The sequence below is a fragment of the Oryx dammah genome, unplaced genomic scaffold, assembly GCF_014754425.2.
Source record: "Oryx dammah isolate SB20612 unplaced genomic scaffold, SCBI_Odam_1.1 HiC_scaffold_27, whole genome shotgun sequence".
Taxonomy (NCBI): domain Eukaryota; kingdom Metazoa; phylum Chordata; class Mammalia; order Artiodactyla; family Bovidae; genus Oryx; species Oryx dammah.
Window position 1 is genome coordinate 65111697 of NW_024070211.1, and position 21276 is coordinate 65132972.

The window sequence follows — 21276 nt, forward strand, 5'->3', positions numbered from 1 at the left end:
TAAATGGAAAAAACTAGAAAACTGTTTCTGCTTTCCACTCTGCTTTCATGGTTCTCCTGTTTCTAAAGAGGTTCAGGAAGTCACTTTGAGATTCAGATGGGAGAGATGACCCCTCCTCTCTGTTTCAGGTTGGACCTGCTCTTGACTTTCCTTGTGGGTGGGTAGGTGGGGGACTTGTTAGGATAGAAGGAATGGGCAATAAGCTTTGAGAGATAAGGATGCTGATAAGACAGACAAGTTACATTTGTAAAGTATTACATCTTAGAACCCCTGACAGGGCCTCCTTCCTCCCTGACCTTCCATTCTTCCATCCTGAAGTGCCAAGGAAACCTGCATCATTTTAGAGGTTTCTGCCAAATTAAACAATCAGCTCTCAAATTCTGGCCCCATCCCCATCCGTGCCCAGGTCCAGAGAGCTCTCCCATCCCCCTGCAGCTCTGACCCTGGTGCTGATTTCTGAGCAGCTGTAGCCTCTGAAAGTGCAGACTGGGTCCCGGGTGGCTGGTTGAGCTCTCGAGGGAGGAAGCCCCGGGATGTCCGCTCCGTCTCCCAGTCCTTCCACTGCTCCTCCTGGGCTCTACCATTTACAAGTGCATGCAGGTGTGCTGAGTCACATCGGTCCTGTCCGACTCTTTGCGACTCCATGGACTATAGCCCACCAGGCTCCTCTGTCTGTGGAATTCTTCAGGCAAGAATACTGGAGTGGGTTACCATGCCCTCCAGCCGGATCTTCCCAACCAGGGATCAAACCCAGGTCTCCCGTGGGTGAATAAAATGGATGAAAGTTCCTGCATTTATGGAGCCCACATCCTAATGAGAACAAATTTTCATGCCCCTATGCTTAAAGGTACAATTCCTATTTTCCATGCATCCTGGTGTCAACTACATGAGGTCTTTTCATTTGCTGGCGAGTAGCGCCAGTACTGGGGGCACCATCCACTGCTGAGCAAAGAGGCTACATCTGATTGACTGAAGGGCTGGTCATGACTAATTCTGACATCAGGTGAGCCCCAGTTTCACCATGGAATTTCAGCCCCCACGTGCCCCAGTTCTGAGCTAAGATTCCACTGTCCCTGTGCACTGGGTGGGAGTGCGAGGAGCATGAGGACTCAAGAAAGGCTGTGTGCATTGAGTGGATGCATCCCTGAGGGATAGGAGGGATGCGCTAGTCATTTCAGCCACAGCCAGGCGGTGCCAAGTAGCGCTTTGAGCTTTATTAGCTTTATTGAACCCGCTTCAGAGGCTGTCAGCCACCCCTGGGAGCCCCTCAGAGAGCACCGCCTCCCTTCGTGGGCTGAATGTCTTGGCTGTGGACACCTTGGGGGCAGAGTGGTGAGTGGACTCTGGGGTCAGCTGCAGTTCACGCCCGCATCCTCATTGTGGTTGCAGTTGTGAGAGCCCCAGCTGCTCTTGTTGCAGTCCCACAGGGTCCATTCTGACCCTGAACATGCAACATCATCCAGCCAGATGTTTCCAGAGCCTGGACACAGAGACAGCAAGGAGAGAGAGGAGTGTGGGATTAGGGTTCAAGCTGTGTGGTCCGTCTGCCCTCGGGGTCTTCCACAGGGAGCTAGACTGATCATTTCTCCTGCAACCGCCCAGGCCCACGGTGCAGACGACTGTTCTGCTCTCTTATGATGACTGCCTCTGTTCTGCTTTCCACCCTCTGATAATGTTCTCATCCAAGTATTTAATATGTAATCCAAGCATGATTTGAAATTTCCTGAGGATCTCTCAGGGTTTGTCTCTTCCTTAAATGCCTTTGTAACCAGGTCATTCCCAGTTCTGAAGCATTCATACCTCCTTCAAACCCCATTCCTTCTGATATAATCGATTTCAGACCAAGAGTCAGAGAAATTACTGGCTTATTTGATTCCAGTAATTTACACTACAATGTGACAATCTATATAGGCTTAATCCGTGGGAGGAAATGTGTATTTTTAAGGAGTTTTATAATCCAACTAGACTCAGATTAAAAAATAGGTATGCATTTTGGTGGGGTGGAGGGGGAGGGGTAAGGGCAGAGAAGATTTGGGGGCGGGAGCAGGAGAAACCAGCCTAGTGTCCTTGCCAGGTCAGCTCTTGGTGGTTGTTTAGTTGTTTAGTTGCCAAGTTGCTTTTGCAACCCAATAGACTGTAGCCCATCAGGCTCCCCTGTCTACGGAATTTTCCAGGCAAGAATACTAGAGTGGGTTGCCAAGCCCTGCTCCAGGGGACCTTCCTGACCAAGGGATCGAACGCACGTCTCCTGCATTGGCAGGCAGATTCTTTACCACTGAGCCACCAGGGAAGCACAGGTCTGCTTTTATGGCCAAAGAAAATGACCTTTTCCTGCAAAACATAGTTGAGTCTCCAGCACTCCAGGACATCTTTCCAAAACTGATTTTAGAAAATCACTGCTCTGATTCATTGTCTCTTCCCTTCTCCTTGAAGATGATCAAGCTTGGGCTGCCCAGGCCTTTAGGCTCCAGACAGCTGAGATGACCACTGTGCTTGCCTGCCCGACATCTTTGTTCTCCTGGCTTCCACCCCTCAGCTGTCCTTCAGAGAGCATCCCTCACAAACACTGTTGGACACGTGGCATTCTGGCTTTAGGGCTGGGTGGACAGCAACTTCTGTCCCTGTGGAGGAAGAGAGCCTTCTTTCTCCTGGGGCTGCCAGCCAGAAGGATGTAAGCTAGGGCCCTGAGCTGTGAAACTTTTCAGTTGCTTGAACCAATCCCTTTCTTTTAAGCCAACCACGATGAGTCACTTGCAACTGACGGGTACCAACACCCTACCCAGGAGAGAAAGCTCACATCAATACCTCAAAAAAAAAAAAAAAAAAAAAGACTCCTGGTTGAATCAGTATTCACTCACCAGCTCCCACATTGTAGACAGCACTTCCAGAGGAGTAACCCAGCATGCGGCAGAAGACAGTGGCGTCTGAATTGTCCCAGCTGTCATCACAGATTGTCCCCCAAGCACCGTTATAGAAAATTTCAGCTCGGCCTCGGTTCCTAGAGCCGATAATCCGGACGGTTAACGAGGAGTCACCTGGATGGCAAAACACACGTGGGAGAGGTAAGGGAGCAGCACAGGGCTTTGGGTAGGTGCAGGTTCTGCCTTTTAATTTTTGGAAGTCCTATTGTTGTTGTTCATTCACTAAGTCGTGTATGACTCTTTGCAACCCATGGACCGCAGTATGCCAGGCTTCCCTGTCCTTCACTATCTCCCAGACTTTGCTTAATCTCATGTCCACTGAGTTGGTGATGCTATCTAACCATCTCATCCTCTGCCTCCCCCTTCTCTTTTTGCCTTGGAAGTCCTACAGTTAGGGAAAAGAAGTCTTCTGCTTGGCTGTCATCATAGCAGGAAGATCCCACGTTATGGCACTGAATGCCCAGCACCACCAGCGGCCTCTGTGCACTGAGGCTTGCAGGCGTGAGGCCATAGAGGGAGGTGCCTCTGCAGCTGGCCTTGCAAATCCACCCTGCTGTGTTTTGCTTGCGTTGTGGAGGAATAAAAGGGAGGAGGAAGAAGGGAGGAAGAGAGGGAGGGAATTGGGGGTGGGGAAGAAGCGAGGAAAGAAGGGAGAGAGAGAAACTGTTACCTGTGGCTCTGTGACACGGGCAGGCTTATTCAAGGGACAGCCTTTTAGCTTTCCCCAAAAATGAGGAATCTCTCTGAGAACCAAGGCCTCTCCCCCAGAACACATACAATTTTCAAGTACAGAGTAGCCTCTATAGCATACATTAAACAGAACAGAAATAGCAATTACCTTTTTGACCTTTTTCTCCCTTGGCTCCTGGTGGCCCAGTAGCTCCTGCCATGAGGAGAAAAACCGCACAGTTTGAAGGAAACCAAGTCAGGAACCCCCTGTTCTCCTTTGCCAGCAGTGGGGAGGAGTGGTAGGGGTCAGACTCTCTCCTCCATCTTTGCCAGCCCCCTGGCATCATGGGGACTGGATATGCCATGATCTCCATGGTTGAGCAAGAAGAAATGGGCCTGAGCTACAGCAGGAAGGACTTGAGCTAAGTTAGAGAAGGACATTCAAGAGGCATGGAGGGGGAGGTCTCTCCTGAGGTCAGTCACGGAGACTGTATGGTCCGGGGGCCTGGCTGGGCGTCGTCCAGCACATTGTCACCTGCTGCGCTGAGTGCCCAGCTGTGCCTTATTCACCTCTGTAAGCTCTGGGCTGAGGGCAACCCCAGCACAAGACTTCTCCACAGAACCACTAAGCCTCTCGCCTTCTGGTTCTGAACACCACTCCCAACCCCTTAAAACAGGCCTCTCCTTTGAACTCTTATGTCAGAAGCCGAGACCTTACCTCTCGATCCGGGCTCTCCCTTTTGGCCACTTGGCCCAGGTGCCCCCTTGAGGCCTCCCAGGCCTGGGCTTCCCTTCTCTCCCTTCATGCCTGCAAGGCCTGGGGAAGAGAGACCACTGCCATCAGATGTTCTGCTCTGCTTTCCAAGGGAAACTAACAGCCTTGGTGTTTAATGAATGAATTGTCCTGAAGGTCCCCCCACCCCTATCAGTGGGCTATTGGATGTTCAGCCTTGGGGCAGGGGCAGAGTGTTGCCCCGGCCCCGCCCCCGCCCCCCCTTCCAGGTAAACTCTGGTTGGGGACAAGAGGGTGAAAATAGCTGACAGGATTCCAAAGTTGCTGGTCCTCACTGGGCCATTATGTGGAAGCCATTCTGGGAGAATTTGCTAGAATATTTCCAGGCCTCAATTTCCCTGTTAGTAAGTTAGGATAGGAAAAGAAAATCCACCTTAGGAGTAATAAAGACTGCTCAGGAATTGTGTCTGAGGAGTTTTGTTTTGGCTCCTTAGGGTGGGGCCGGCAAGACTAGAAATGCTGTATGTAAGGGTGGGGAAGAACAGGACTGTAATGATAGTCCTGTGAGAAGTGGCAGGAGGAGGGGGTGCCTTGAGGGCCAGTGTGAGCAGGGAGATGGACCAAAGAGACACAGGCCAGGCAACCACCTTGGGAACTGGAGAGAAATGTTGCTTAGCTCCACGGCGGCTGTGCAGCCTGAATTCACTGCCATGCGGCAGCTCTTGGGGCTTATTTACCATTTTCTCTCTCAACTCCGCCCCTTTAAACCCTTTCCCCTGGTTTATCATTGGAAGAGCCTGAGGCTTGAAAGACAGAGCCCTGGAGGAAAGTTACTGCAGTTACAGCCCTGCTTTCAGGGTCAACAAAACCCGCCTCAGAGAGTCCTTCCAGTCATTATTGTGGAAAATTAAAATGAAGCCAACACTTTACCTGGAAATCCTGATTCTCCTTTTGTTCCTTTCTGTCCTTGAAGTCCTAAGATCAAAATACAGAAAAGGGAAGAAGATAATAAAACTTAGATATTAAACACTTTTAATCTTAGACAACCTCTACCTTCTGTCTGATTAATGCGGATGGAAAGGTACATTGGTTCTCCTCGATTGTTTAAAGCCTCTTTAGCAGAGCATAAAAGCAGACAGACTGCAGATAAATGGGTACGTGTATTGGGGTGAAATAGAAACGTGGTGGATGTAGGTCTGGATCAGGTGAACAGACTCCACACTCAGTAAATGGCCTTCTTTGTCCAGTAATAACCTGGCTTGATATCTATTCCTTGTTGTTGCAAAAGAAGGCAAAGATTGGAAAAAAGATTTTCTATTGGAAAAGAATTGAGAGATGTTTTGAAAATAAAGTTATTTTTATTTCTAAAAGACTGTGGAGGGGACTCAGTGGCCACCAGAAGCTCTGGGAGTCTCTCACCCTCAGTAGATATTCCATAAGTCTATTGGTTTATTTACTGTGGCCCCACTGTAGCTAAACAGTTAGGCAGCTAAAGGGTCTCATGTCCAGAAAATGGAAAAATAACCACTGCAATTATTTGGGATGATCCTATTTGTAATTCTGATGTGAAGTTTTCTCTCTCCCTCCCTCCCTTCCTTCCTCCATTCTTCTCTTTATTCACTAACTTATGTAGAAGGCCCACTATTCCCAGCACCATGATGGGTCATTACTTATTGTGGTATGATAACCTATTGGTTTAGCAACTCCATGATCTCTCAGTTTCAGGGAAACAGGACTCTCCAAGACAGTCACATAAACTTGGGGAAAGTAAAGCTCATTACTGATCATGAAGTAACAGTTTCTTGAGGATATCAATGGGATTGTACTTCCACCATGATCTTTACTGGGGTCCCTTCTAACAAGCCAGCTCGGCTTTAACCAAAAACCCACTCATTGGATGGTTACTAGGAACCAAGAGGAACTCAGTTACTCTCACTGCCAATCACCTGGGGGACATTCCTGCCTCCCACTTCAAATTCCTGGCTTTCCTGAGTACCCACTGTGTGCTGGTCAGTGGAGGGCAGAGGCGGGACCTGGCAGGTCTCTTCAGGATCCCTTCTTGGAATGATGAACAAGGAGTCCTGGCTCCTGGCCACCTTTCAGATGGCTAGCCTGAGGAGGAGGGTCAGAGGGCTGAGGAGCTAGGAGCTGCTGCTGCAGGCCTAGGCACTAAGGGAGGCTGGAAGGGCTGGAAAGATCTGAGAGAGCAACTAGTTTTGCCCCTCATTCTTGAGATGAGGACCAGTTCGAGTCTCAGAGAGCTTCTTCTAAAAGCTGGAGGAATCTTTGAGGTCAGCTGGCAGGCAGGCTGCAGCTTACCCCAGGCCAGCTGTGCTTCTTCTGGTCCCTCTGTTTGGAAAGTCTCACCCCTTTGGTCTCCTAGAGAACTGCATCAAGCCTGTGAAAGCTGCTGTGATGCTAGGTGTTGTCGACTATAAAACCTTCTCTGGCCTTGCCCATGGATGATGCGCTTCCTCCCAGGGTAGCACAGGACCCAGATAGCCTGGGTTTCATCTGCCTCTGTGACATTTAGTCCAGTTCCCTCTCCCTCAGCCTAACCTCTCTCCTCTGAGCTTCTGGTTGCCTCGAGGATGGTTATAAGACTGAAATGTAGTCACCTGTGTCAAGCCCTAAGCCTTGTGTCTGGCAAGTGGTGCCATGTGGACCCTGGGGAACCTTTTGGTACTTGTATGTACTCCTCCCGGAGAAGGCAATGGCAACCCACTCCAGTACTCTTGCCGGGAAGGTGCCATGGATGGAGGAGTCTGGTAGGCTGCAGTCCACGGGATCCCTAGGAGTCGGACATGACTTCACTTTCACTTTTCATTTTCATGCATAGGAGAAGGAAATGGCAACCCATTCCAGTGTTCTTGCCTGGAGAATCCCAGGGATGGGAGAGCCGGGTGGGCTGCTGTCTATGGGGTCGCACAGAGTCGGACACGACTGAAGTGACTTAGCAGCAGCATGTACTCCTCCAGTGGGGAGCACCTGGGTCCCTGGGGCTAAAGCCCCCACAGGAGCCCCAGCCTTGCTGCCCAGGAAGCCCCCCCTAGATGTTTGCTGTTGACTGTAAGTGGCCCAGCAGGGGTGGCAGATGTGTCCTCTCTACTTAGGTGTGTGCTCAGTTGTTCAGTTGTACCTGACTCTTTGTGACCCCATAGATTGTAGCCCATCAGGCTCCTCTGTCCCTGGGATTTCCCAGGCAAGAATACTGGAATAGATGTCCATTTCCTCCTCCAGGGGATCATCCTGACCAGGGATCAAACCTGCCTCTCCTACACTGGAGGGCAAATTCTTTAGTACTGAGCCACCTGGGAAGCTTACCCCTATGCTTACCTGCATCTGAATTGCAGGTGTCAAGATTAGGGAGGAGAAACCACATTCAGAAACCTGTCTTTGGTAGTTAAATAGAAAAATGGTTCATATCTAGACTCTTGATCCCATGTCTCATCCTAAAGGATGCCATATTGCACAAATCTTTACCTTAAGAACCTGTCCCTAGATGCAGGTTGAAGCCACCTCACACTGTGATCTCTTCTGATTGCCTCTCCACTACCTAAGGAACCTCCAAAGCATCAAACAAGAAATGTCTTGTACAAACAGGCGCCCTAGGTAAGCCCTGGTTCACTAGGTCCATGGTCCCCGAGGCCTGACTCTCCCACCTCATTTCTCACACCCTCCCCCAGCCCCTCACCTCTTAGAGACTAAGCATCTGCTCCTGAATGCACTATGCTGGACACTGTCAGGGACTTCACATGCATCTCTCAGCTGCCCTGCTATTTCCCTTTTTATAGAGGAGGATGTCTACACTCAAAGATGCGAGGTGATTTATCCCAGGTCACACAAAGAGGGAGCGGTGAAGTTAGATTTGGGAACCAGGGTTGGCCTCCCACTGGGCACTGCGGCTGCCTGTTCCACCAGCGTGCCAGCTTATTCCCGCCTGGAGTTTCACATGGGCTCTCCATGGGATTCCAAAGACTTTCAGTAGCCTTCGGCCATCCCTTACTCCTAAATGAGTAGTCAAACTACAGTGAACATCAGAGTCACCTGTACAAGGTTTGTTAAAAACTTTCTGGGACTTTTCTGGTGGTCCAGTGACTAAGACTCTGAGCTCCCAATGCAGGGGCCCTGAGTTCAATCCCTGGTCAGGGAACTAGATCCCACATGCCACACTGAGAGTTTGCATGCTACAACTAAGACCAAGCACAGCCAAATAAATAAATAAAAAGATTTAAAAACACTTCTCCCTTACATTTCTAAAAACAAACAAACAAAAAACAACTTGCTAAGCTCCACCCAAGTTTTCGATTCTGTGCATCTGGTTTGGGCATCTGAGACTCTGTGTTTTTAACAAGTTTCCAGGTATTGCTGACGCTGCTAGTCCAGGAATCAAGGTTTGAGTAACCACTTCCCTAAACACATCCCACTCAGTCTTTAGGGACCAGCTCACAGCTCAGCTCCTCCAAGAAGACTTCCTGTCTCTAAAGAACCAACGACCGCCTCCCCTGGCTGAACTCTCATGGAACCCACTGGCCCTTGATAAAATGCCCTCTAAGAAATGTATAATAGGTATAAATAGATATATAACAGGTGTAGGTTTTATCTTCAAAACTCCCCTCTTCAAGGGAGAACACTGGAATTGAGTTTTGTGTGATTTCTCTCCAGGCCTCCCTCGACTCTGAGAGGGTGCTGACTGAGTTACTGTGCATGGATCCAAGGACTAGTAATTACTTGGCTATAATTCAAGGTGGTATCCTGATTGGATCAGGGAGAAGGAGAAATGGCTGAAAAACAGAAGTGCATGTTTAGAAGTGCATGCTGTAAGCCTACACTGCAAGGGAAGGAATGATGTTTGTCCTCTTAACCACAAGCGAACTGTGATTCCCTGGGTGTCACAGACTCAAGCTGAAAGGGCCCCAAATGCTTATTTGCAAGGTGCTTATTTAGAGACATAATTTTCTCCCAAGAAAATAGTTTAGTTGAAAAGCACAAGCCTTTGTAATTGTTTCATGTTCAGCGCGTGCTCTGCCTAACATCTTTCCCTTCAATCAGGGAAAATTGCTTATTTCAAATCCAGAATGCTGGCAAATTGTCAGGGAGCTGGGTATTATTCTAGACCTTTCCCCATACTCCACAGAGGAGCAAACCAAGGCCTTGCAAGGCCCAATATCAACCTATCATCACCTAGCTAGTTGACAAGTCCAACATAACACACAGGCCTACTGACTCTGATTTAATGTAGAAATTTCCAGTACATTGGGAAACTTCCTTAAATACCATCCCAACTTACAGGCTAAGTGCAGCCTGGCAAACTTATGGTTAATTTAATAACGAACAACTTAGAGTTGTATGATAAGAAGTCAGATGGTAGATAGGGGACCCAAAACTGGGACACACGTAGATTTCTACAGATCTCTCTAAGAAACTTACAGGAAAATGAGGAAAAATCTGTGGCAATTTAGTAATATGAGTTGGGAGAATTTAATAAATTCTTAGATTAACTCAATACTTAGACACGGGGAATGAAATTAGCTGAGAAATTGTATTCATGATATAATGCTCAGTTGCTATTATGGATTATTTTTTGCTACTTTAAAAGTAAAACACATCTTAAAATACAGATTTTAAGGAACTAGATTTCAAGTTATTGGCACATTGGCTTAGTCTCAAAAGAAACATAAAAGGACACAGAAAATTCAGATTCTTGTTATGTTTTAGACATTAGTACTGTTGAGATGCAGAAATTTTTATCAGCTTGGGATTTTGGAGCTTAAATGTTTTGGCTGCTTCTATTATGACCAACCTAGAGAGCATATTAAAAAGCAGAGACATTACTTTGCCAACAAAGGTCTGTCTAGTCAAGGCTATGGTTTTTCCAGTGGTCAAGTATGGATGTGAGAGTTGGACTGTGAAGAAAGCTGAGTGCCGAAGAATTGATGCTTTTGAACTGTGGTGTTGGAGAAGACTCTTGAGAGTCCCTTGGACTGCAAGGAGATCCAACCAGTCCATTCTGAAGGAGATCAGTCCTGGGTGTTCTTTGGAAGAAATGATGCTAAAGCTGAAACTCCAGTACTTTGGTCACCTGATGCAAAGAGTTGACTCATTGGAAAAGACTCTGATGCTGGGAGGGATTAGGGGCAGGAGGAGAAGGGGATGACAGCGGATGAGATGGCTGAATGGCATCACTGACTCGATGGACATGAGTTTGGGTGAACTCCGGGAGTTGGTGATGGACAGGGAGGCCTGGCATGCTGCAATTCATGGGGTCGCAAAGAGTCGGACACGACTGAGCGACTGAACTGAATTGAACTGAACTGAACATCATTTCACGAGATGGGGAGGTAGAAAGAGAAATGCCATGATCACAAGCTGAAGTGAGCCCTTCCTTATTTCCAAACAAAGTTTACTTTCCAAAATGGCTAAAGGATTTAGAGCTAAAGTTAGTTTTGTTGTGGATTTTCTTTTCCCCCAAAGTGAGGTGATTTTGCAATCATTTGAAAGATCAAAGGTTAGCAAACACCAAGTTTGAGGGTTTGTGAATGGTGAAAGGAACTACCATTAGAAAAATTTCTTCTTGGTGATAATGTCCTACCTTAAATATGAGCTATGCAATCTATCTTCCCAACCGAATGGAAGTAGCCTCCTCTTTGCCATCTTTAATCTGAGATGGCTCCTCTTTCTCAAGGGGTGGGAAGACGGGGAAATATTCCACCAGAATGGGTTGGAGTGTGGTTATTGAGTGTTTAAAACAGTAGGAAGATTTGGTGACTAAACTAGGATTGACCCATCTACTGTGGGGTGGAAAATATGGGCAACTCTGATCTCTCTGTGTCCTATACTCTATGCCATTCTATACAATAAAATTTAGAAAAGCACAATTTTGGAATCAGACTTTGAGATTAAATCTTGGACTCAGTGTATATTAACTATGAGATCCCGAGGAAAGGTTTTACTTTCTGGGAGCCTTTACTTCCTCAGCTGTAAGGTAGGTTTGGTGAAACTCAGCTGTGTGGGTGGGTGCACTAAGATTACGGGAGTAAAGGCCCAAACAGAGTACCTGGCTTAGAGGTGTCATTAATAATAAACAGACCTCTTTCTTTTGGTAATTACTGCACAATAATGGGGCTCCCCAGGTGGCTCAGTGGTAAAGAAACCACCTGCCAATGCAGGAGACACAGGTTTGATTCCTGGGTTGGGAAGATCCCCTGGAGTAGGAAATGGCAACCCGCTCCAGTCTTCTTGCTTATGGACAGAGGAGCCTGGTCACTGAAGTCCATGGGGTGGCAAAGAGTCAGACACAACTGAGCAAATGGGCATACATGCACAAAAATGAGATCTAGCTGTCACCTAGGTTGAGTCAAGGGACCATAATTTCTGTGTTTTTAATCCCATGCAGCTGGATATTCTCCTGTGAGATTGATGGTTTTATTTACAAAATGGGAAGTACATCAGTTTGAAAAACTGCCTTGATATAATCAAAACTGAACAAATACTGCAGTACCTCTAGTTTGGGGAACATCAACATCCTGACGTTGACAAATAGGAATTGCTTTCCATGATGAGAAGATCTGGCTCCCACCCTCCTCCCACTTCAGAAATCTGACCTCTCCAAAAGTCCATTAACCCATGACTTCAGGATGATACACAGCCCTGGCTACAACTAGTTAGGTTATGGTCCCACGAGAACTCCTTCCTGAGCTGTCTATGTAGACCATCGGCTACTTGATTAAGGGAAATGTTTGGATTTGAGTGGGAAACCTTTGCAATTTGGAATAAATTATGATCATCACACACCCCAACTTGAAAATGCAATTCATCGTGTTTACTTGAGCAGCTGGAGTTAAGGAATAACCCTTAGAATTTTCCAGATTTGGTATTCATCACTAGGCTTGGTTGATGGAAGTTCCCATAAAGGTGCCCACCTAATATGCATGTGTGCGTGCTAAGTTGCTTTAGTCATGTTTGACTCTTTGTGACCCTATGGACTGTAGCCTGCCAGGCTCCTCTGTTCATGGGATTCTTCAGATCAGAATACTGGAGTGGGTTGTCATGCCCTCCTCCAGGGGCTCTTCCCAGCCCAGGGAGAGAACCTGCATCTCTTATGTGTCCTGCATTGGCGGGCAGCTTCTTTACCACTAGCACCCCCAGGAGACTTGATAATGGGGTTAAAATGATTCCCGGTCAACAAAAAGTGTCTGTGGGATCTTGGGGTGGGATCTTGGGTAAATAACAAAGAACTATAACAGGGTCTGAAAGCCCTATGTTTCCTTCTAAGAGTGGAAGAACCTGCTGAAGCTTCTGCTCTGATCCTTCCAGGACTTGGGTAGAGGGAGAAGGTGCTCCTCATCAGACTGCCCTGATGGGGTGGGGGTGCTCTCAGGTTGCTTGAAGGAAAAGGCAGCATGATAAAGTGTAATGGATGAGGCCCCAAGGTGTGAGTCAGCCAGGCCTGGATTCCAACCCTAGCTGCATCTCTTACTGTGAAGCAGCTCTAACAAGAGTGTTGATCCTGTTGAACTATCATGAAAATGTTCTTTGAGTTTTAGGACTCAAACCCTCCCAGGATGCAGACTGCAAACAAGATTCCCCACCTTTAGACAGTGGGAGACACAGGCTGGGGACCTGGGAAGTGGGTGCAGTGCTGCCTGTGTGTAAAATCTTGTTTTATCACCCATGCTCTTGCTTAGTCAAGAATCACTAGTCTGGCAAAGGTGGGATGGGGTGCAGGAGCTCCCCTCAAAATTTATAACTGAGGGAGAAAAGCCAACATCTCCATGAAGCCAAGCAGAAAACTCAGGGGTAAGACATCTTTAGGCCTCAGAATTAGAAATCCTAAGATCTGGGGTCAGAGAAGAGAGAAGTATAAGACTGGAAAGAAGCAGCCAATAAATTGGGGTCGCCTGACCACTACACCCACATGGAGCCTGGAAGGCGAGAGACTTTGCTGACAGCCTTCGGTGGCATCCACATGGGATTGGGTAGCAGAGCCCCTGCCTGTCCTGACCCATCATCTGGGAAAAGGAAAGCATCTTTGAAGGTGGATGGGTTAGAAGGACAATGTGTATAGGAGTCACCTCTGCCAGGGCTCCTGACAACCTTCAGGGAAAACCCAAAGGTCAAAGGCCCAGAGTCCCAGGCTCAGAAAGTGGCCTGCCCAGCTCTCTGGCCAGAGCTTCCTGAACCTCCACCACAACCCAGACCTGGACTCAAGGGATGCCAACCTACAGAGCCCTCCCTCACCTTCCAAGACTTCACCTGCTCTGTTCCCTTTCTCTAGACTTGTCTTCCTCTCTCCATCTGGCCAAGCCCTATTCATCCTCTATGACTCAACTCCAGCTCTTCCATCACTCCTGCAAGATGCTATACTTTGCTACCCACACCAGAGGCCACTGTGACCTTGAAGGTTTTGAGAGAGTCAAGTCACATCTGTTTAAAAAAAAAAATCAATCAATCCATTGACCACTGGATCAATGAAAAATGAGAGGGCCTGCCCCTGGTGTGGGTTTCTAACATGGCTCTTGGATGAAGGCATCCAGGTTGTCTAACTCAAGTATGACCTTCTGCACTTGCCGTGACTGTCCATAGACATCCTTGGAAGATGCCCAGCCCTTTCTCAACCTGCACTGGCCACAACCCCTCCTGGCCTGCACCTGGCTTCCTAAATGGCACATGGCACTCCTCCATGCAAAACGCTCAGCAGAGTGTGCCTGACGCCATCTGACAACAGCCTATCTGCCTGTCTTCTGCACCAGCCTGCATGTCTGAGGGCAGGAACCAGGGCTTATGTGTCTTGGAGGCCCAACACTTTCTAGACTATCCAGTGGACCAGACTTTCTAGACCATCATGGGTGCCTGGACTTACTTAGTGACTAGCAAAGTTAGCAGTTGTTTATAAAGCAGACCACATTGGTAGGATGGTTTATAACCTTGACTAAATTGGCCTAACAGCTTATGACTTGACTAAGTTGGTGTGATGGTTCATGAACTAGTGCCTGTGAGTTGGGTAACTGTGGGTCACTCCTTTCAGCCTGGGCCCCCCTGGGAGAATGTGCAATTTGGGTTTTTTGACAAAGTGAAATCGCTCAGTCGTGTCTGATTCTTTGTGACCCCATGGACTGTAACCTACCAGGCTTCCCCATCTATGGGATTTCCCAGGCAAGAGTACTGGAGTGGGTTGCCATTTCCTTCTCCAGGGAATCTTCCCAACCCAGGGATTGAACTCAGGTCTCCCGGATTGCAGGCCCACCAGGGTTTTTGACAACTGCTGCCCAAATCCAAAGTCCTGACCCTTGGGGCCCCACCTCAGATCAGTAGGAGAGAGTGGGCTTTACATGCACAGCTGGAAAGCAGGCCAGGAGACAGTGCGAGCAAGGTGCCCACCCCACTCCTGTTTGACAGTGGAGATTTGATTGTGGCATTCAAGGTCTTCATGGACTCTGGGCAGAGAAAAACAGCCATAGGGCCTTGCACTCAAAGGGCTCTGGCAGAGGAAGGTGCCCTTCTTAATCCAGATGCTTCGGGGGCCAGAGCACAGGAGACCTCTGCCTTCTTCTGATGGCCCTGCTTGGAAGTAGTCCTCTTCGTGTCCATCACTGATACTCAGCAACTCCACTTTCCCACCTACCCACAGCCTCTGTTACCTGTGTCCCCCTTGCTTCCTTTTACACCTTCGTTTCCTGGTCTCCCGGGCATCCCTGGTGGTCCTAGACAACAGATAACACAGAGAGTGTAAGGGCTGGGCTGGGTGGGTCTCCAGACATCACTCCCCCCACCCACCACAGGAGCCAGGACCTCACCTATTGGCCCAGTGGGGCCACTGCTGCCAGTCTCACCCTTGGCACCTGGGGATCCCACAGCTCCTGGAAAGCCTGGAAGACCCTTCACTCCAGGTGGTCCTGAAAGCAAAGTCATGAATAGAAGGCTGGGGATGGTTGGTAGAGGGCCTGGCTGCCTATGCTTTCAACACACTTCTGTTCTCTGCAGTGGCACATGCATCTCTTAACATCTTAAATGTTCCCTGGGCAGCTTAAAAGACCTCTCTTTAGAAGCCTTAAACTAGCCCTATTAGTGGGAGGAAAGTGACAGTCTCAGCAATTTATTAATTTATTTCCATTCACTGCTGCAGGGTTTGAAGCTTATGGACTTACACAGAACTCTGGGTGTGAGTGTCTGGCTTCACAAGCCTGAGCAGCAGAGTGAAGAGAAGCTCTCAAAAAGAATATCAATTAGGCCTGCCCTCTGAATGCTGCTCTGTTCCTCTTAACAATGGGCCAGGTTTTACAAAATCTCAGAGGCTCTGGGTTAATATTACAGTCAAATACGAGATAGGGACAGGGACAGGGGTACCTGGAATGAGGCCCATTCCTACAGCTCTTACCTTGATCACCTTTGATTCCAGGAATTCCAGCCACTCCTAAAATACAGAAGGATTTTTAGGGATTGTATTTTTACCCTTTAGCTTCAGCCTGCGAGACAAAAGGGGAACACCCACAGGGCAGTAGCCCTGCCAGTGCAGACTCTTACCTGGGGAACCTGGCTTTCCTGAGTCACCTTTATCCCCCCGAGCTCCGGGGGGTCCCATGACCCCCGTATCTCCTTTCATGCCCATGTCTCCTTTCATGCCCATATCTCCTTTCATGCCCACGTCTCCTTTCATGCCCACGTCTCCTTTCATGCCCACGTCTCCTTTCATGCCCACGTCTCCTTTCATGCCCATGTCTCCTTTTCTTCCTGAAAAACCAAGAAGTTGTGGTCAGACATGGGGGGAGGGTGGGGCTTCCCTGGTGACTCAGTAGTTAAAGAATCTGCCTGCAGTGCAGGAGACCCAGGTTCGATCCCTGGGTTAGGAAGATCCCTGGAGAAGGAAGTGGCAACCCACTCCAGTATTCTTGCCTGGAGAATCCCATGGACAGAGGACCCTGGCAGTTTACAGTCTATGGGATCACAAAGAGTCGGACACAACTTAGCAACTAAACCACCACCACCATGGGAGGAGGGCAAGCCAGGCCACCACATCCAACTCTGATACTTCCTGTCCCACTCAAATTCCAAACTCAGACTCCTTGAACTCCTTGGTGCCCAGAAGTGGAAGATACAATGACTGCCCTCAAGGAGCACACCACCTTGCCCAGAGACCAGGCATAAACTCACAAAAAATGGATGAGAGGACCTGGCCTGGCTGATGGGAAGTGGAAGGTCCCAGAAGCTGAGCTCTCCATCTCCTGGCTTATTTCAGTGCCTGAATTTGGAGAACTATTTTTTTAAACTTCTCAAACAGAATTCTAAATATTCCAGAAAGCAGATTTGAAGTGCTGAGAGCAGAAGTTTGAGGTGCTGATGGAGAGAAAAGCATCACAGCAGCACTTATCCTGCCGGTGGCTCAGACGCAGGCTTGCCTGGTGGCCAAGGTTTCACATTTTCCACTTGGCATCAGTATTCCGAGCTTGCCCCCGTCTATGCTTACCTCTGTCTTCCGTCACTCCCTCCTCCTTCCTGCCGCTGCTCAGAGTGTATCAATCGAGGGAGGGAGGCTCCTCACTGGGCAGGGCTCGACAACTCTTTCCTGAACCTGCCAGCCATGCATAAAGGGCCTTCTCGTTGGTACCCACTGACTGAGGAAGCCTGGTGAGATCCCACCATCAGCAGAGCCCCACTCCTAGCAACTCCCTCAGGGGGCAGGACTGGCTCATTAAGATGAAATTTGGTTAAAGGGCTCTATTCCATTATTTTCATGATTTCAGAGCTGGAGTGAGAAGGAAATGGCAACCCACTCCAGTATTCTTGCCTAGAGAATCCTATGGACAGACGAGCCTGGTGGGCTGCTGTCCCTAGGGTCGCATAGAGTTGGACACGACTAAAGCGACTTAGCATGCATGCATGCGTTGGAAAAGGAAATGGCAACCCACTCCAGTGTTCTTGCCTGGAGAATCCCAGGGAAGGAGGAGCCTGGTGGGCTGCTGTCTATGGGGTCGCACAGAGTCAGACACGACTGAAGCGACTTAGCAGCAGCAGCAGCAGCAGCAGAGCTGGAGAGAATGCAGAAAGGCCCTGGCCTCCTCTCTAATGAATCAGGAAAGTAAGCAACGTGGTCTTGAGTGGAGGCAAAGAAGCTACTGCCACACAGAACTCTCTGGATCTAAGATTTGAGAGATGTTAGGTATAAGTCTTGAGAACGAGATTCTTTGAGGTGGTTAGGATACTTAGAGAATGATTATTCCTTGAAGGAAGACAAAACAGCCACAGAGACCTTGATTACAACTGAAGTCCCTTACAACTGCCTCAGATGCAAAGAGTAAACAAGTTTTCCGTCCTTCAGAGCACCCACTTGAGCAGAAGGGCCAAAAGGCTAGGACAATGCAAGGAATCATTTCCCTGAGGCATTTGCTAGTGCCCTGCTGCTCTGGGCCAGTCAGGGTCATCACATTAAGGCAACTGTGTGACTGTATGAGGTTTCTTTTCTCTGTTTTTGCTCTCCCATGCAGTTTTCAACATCTTAGTTCCCCAACCAGGGATTGAACCCCAAGAGAATGGAGTCCTCACCACTGAATTGCCAGGGAAGTTCCTATATGAGGTTTTTTGAAACTGGTGTGGGCCTGAGTGTGTGTTGCGATGACTTCCGTGTCTCCATAAAGAGGACCACCTTGGGAAGCAAAGTAGTACTGGTGAAAGTACCAGAATCTGGCACCAGCTGAGGAATCACAGCTACCTCTGACTTCAGAACCTCCCCATCATCACAGCTAAAAGTGGAGTGAAGGAGACTGACGTGATCCGCTGGAACCTCATTACAGTGGTATTACCCATCTTCTGGGACAAAGAGGGGAAAACCTCAGTACTCAATACTGCAGGGGTGGGTCCCACTTGGTCTGCTAACCCCGTCTGCAGGCAGTGGATTGGGCAAACAGTGGGTAATTTGGGAAGAGGAGTCCTGATTTCTGAAGACATGAAACCGATGCATTTCCTCTCGCCAGCTGCAGGGCTCCCAGCCCCGAGCCTGAGTGTGGCAGTGGGTGAGTGTGAGGTGGGAAGCAATGTGGTTCAGACTCCACAGGCAAAGGCTTGGCTCTCATTCATCCCCTCTCTGGGGCTGCCAGGGCCACCTTGAGAAAGTCTGGGCCACAGAGAATTGTGGAGGGCCACCTTTGGAATCATCCTCATAGGTCAACTGTCCGACCACCTACCCAGTGCAGGCGTCCCCCTTCTGTTCCACCAAGAATTCTGCAGCCCCTCTCTCCCAGTCCCGCATCTGCCTGTTTCATTGTGAGGCAGCCCCAAGTCTTAACTGTTTGTTCCTCCCTTACCTCAGCACAACTGATTCTCCAGAAACCTTTGCCCCTTGGCCTCCATTCTTCTGATGGGTACCACGGAGAGCAAGTCTATTTTCTCTTCCACAAGGACCTTTCTAGTATTTGAGGATGGCTGACATGTCCCCTACCTCAGTTTCTTCTGATGTACATAATTCCCACATGCCAGCTACAGTATCACACATCTTCTGTCTTATATTCCTGTTGTAATCAATCCTCACTGAAGGTTGTTATTACTATCCTCCCTTTATAGGTGAGTTAATTGAGGTTCAGAGAGGTTACACAGCTGGTGAGCCGTGTTCCAACCCAGATCTGTCTGACCTAGGAACTGAAATCCCTTTCTGCATTACAGGATCACTCACCCTACCTACAATGTAGCGGAGTTTGAAAACAATGATTTCCAACCCTTAGAGCTGTCCTGCAAAGCACATATAATTTAATTAGTATTATTTTAATGTAATTGCCATTCTTTGCTGAAATGAAGTTAAATCTCAGCAAGCCGAGTAGTATCGCTTGTAACTCTGGTTACACAGGTGAGTATGCCCAGAGCAGGAGTGGTAATCAAGTCTACTGACTCCACAGCTGCATCCTGCTACTGAGCTCAGAGCCACCCAAAGGCTGGTCTCTGGGGAGGCCAGGAGCCCAGGAGTATGAGCTGCTCAGTCATGGCCAGAGCAGCAGGCCATGCTTCTCAAAGCCTGTCCCCCACACCTCCAGGGTCTGAATCCTCCATAGCCTCTAAAGCATCTCAGATGGTTCTTATTCGTGGCCGTTAGCTCTAGAAGCCCTGCTCTAGACCAGGTGCTGGCCATCAAGGGAAGGTTCTAGATGTCTTATCAGCCCCTTTGTCCTCACTACCAGCAGTCTCCCCTCCTGACCCAGGCCCACCTCAGGCCCCACTTGGATCTCCCACCTTTTTCTTCTCTGGGTTCCCAGCACGGACATGTCTGCCCTTGCCACCAGTTATACATGGCAGGAGAACCTTCCCCCTCTCACTCTGTTTGCAGCTTTCCCATCCTGTCCTTTGCTCAACTGGACAGAAGAGGCCACTGCTGTGCCCCTGGGATGCCTGGTGACCCACCACCCTCTGGGTGACCTCGTCCCTCCCTGGCCCTGAAGGCTGAGTGAGTGAGTGTGTATGAAGTTTGTGGTAGGGGTGGTGAGTGCGTGTGTGGGCGTGTATGCATGTGAGTATATGTGCATGTGTGAGCAGGTGCCCTAGTGTGATCGTGCATGTGTGATTGTGTGCCTGGGTGGGTCCCTGAACTCTCCTCCTCCTGTTTGCCCATGCTCCATTCTGAAAACCTTCCCCAGAAAAACCCTGCTGGAGACTTAGAACACTAGGCCTGCTGGGATTTCCCCTTCTATTAAAATCCTTCCAAAAATTAGTTCCTGGAAAAAAAAAGTTTTCCCTCCTAACAAGTTTCCCTTCTGCAACTAGTGGTGTTTTTCTTGCTGTCTTGGTGTCCTGGAGACTTAGAGGCTCTCAGTCTATTTCCCCTTTTCTTGCAAATCCTCTCATTCTGCTCTTTCTTCAGTAACAGCTTTCTTGGCATCTTTACAACTCAGCAGCCTCCACCCCTCTGGGGATTGGAGGTTTGAGAGTCTAAGTGAAGAGCAGAGTGGATTGTAACAGTGTTGAAGCCCCTCTCCCCCAGGGGCCATCCGAGCACCCACATCCTAGCCTTGCCGTGGCCACTGGTAAGGCACCTGAGCATATTAAGGCCACAGACTAAAAAACAGAGCCAATCATGGGCTTTGAGTCGTAATTTTAACTTCCCAGAAATCCTCTGAAGCATTCTTATCCCCATTTTACAGACACAGAAACTGAGACTCAGAGAGGTAAAGGAGTGCTCCCCAGGTCGTGCAACCAGTCTGTGGTGAAGGCAGTTGTGTCAGACTCTGGAGTCTGGGCCAACAAGCTTGACTCTCTCCAGGGATGCTCAGAGGCCTGTACTCTGAGCACCAAGTCTTGGATTGGCCTCACCTTCCATCCACACCTAGGTGTCTCCTCCATGAAGCAGGCACTTCCCAGAATCCCAGGACACGTAGGGTCTCACCCCAGGTGATCTCCCTCACACACAGATCCCACTCGGAGTTCAGACTCTCGAGGTGGGGTGTGTGTTGCACCTGCTCCGAGACAGGCTGCTGCCTGGCTGGCACACACACCCAGCCCCTGCTCACCTGCCTCTCCCTTGATTCCTGGTGGGCCTCGGGGTCCTGGGGGTCCTGGGGGTCCTGGAAAGGAAAAGGAATTCAGAATGTAGCCTGGAAAAGGAGGAGGAAAATGGATTATGGGGCCAGTAGATAGAGGCAGTTTCTATGACTTCTCTGAGAGTGGTCCTGGCAGGTGGGGAAGGCAAGGTCCACCCTGGGCCCCTTTGGACCTGAAAGACCTAAGGAAAAGGAGCAGAGACACCATGCCCCAATGACCAAGGTGAGGATGACAGTGCCTCTCACACCATCATTTACTCGACAAGTATCATTGGGCACCACGGACCAGCCAAACAGCGTGGAAGAAGGAAAAGATGGAGTGCCTTCCGCCAAGAAGCTCATGGCCCAGCAGGCAAAATTCAGTTGTGCAGATGGTGCTCCAGAGGGAGGTTGAGCCTGACAGATCTGGGTTTGAACAGCAGCACTGCCTCTTTAGCTG

The 21276-nt window shown here is 49.0% G+C and overlaps 1 protein-coding gene across 4 annotated transcripts in view; it reads right to left on the reverse strand.

Annotated features, from left to right (window-relative positions):
• Positions 1 to 1191: 1191 nt before the first annotated feature.
• The window catches only part of MARCO (macrophage receptor with collagenous structure), a 37746-nt gene continuing 17661 nt past the window's right edge, over positions 1192 to 21276 (reverse strand). The window contains exons 4-14 of one of the 4 annotated variants that reach the window (XM_040228978.1): positions 20808 to 20861; positions 16045 to 16053; positions 15847 to 15936; positions 15701 to 15736; positions 15120 to 15218; positions 14964 to 15026; positions 5254 to 5298; positions 4309 to 4407; positions 3760 to 3804; positions 2859 to 3035; positions 1192 to 1480 (exon numbers count right to left, since the gene is read on the reverse strand). In XM_040228978.1, the coding sequence (XP_040084912.1) occupies positions 1350 to 1480; positions 2859 to 3035; positions 3760 to 3804; positions 4309 to 4407; positions 5254 to 5298; positions 14964 to 15026; positions 15120 to 15218; positions 15701 to 15736; positions 15847 to 15936; positions 16045 to 16053; positions 20808 to 20861 (848 nt within the window). In that variant the 3' untranslated portion in view covers positions 1192 to 1349. Of the gene's footprint in view, positions 1481 to 2858; positions 3036 to 3759; positions 3805 to 4308; positions 4408 to 5253; positions 5299 to 14963; positions 15027 to 15119; positions 15219 to 15700; positions 15737 to 15846; positions 16054 to 20807; positions 20862 to 21276 lie in introns of all 4 variants that reach the window. The other 3 variants (XM_040228977.1, XM_040228976.1, XM_040228979.1) reach the window with 3 other exon arrangements.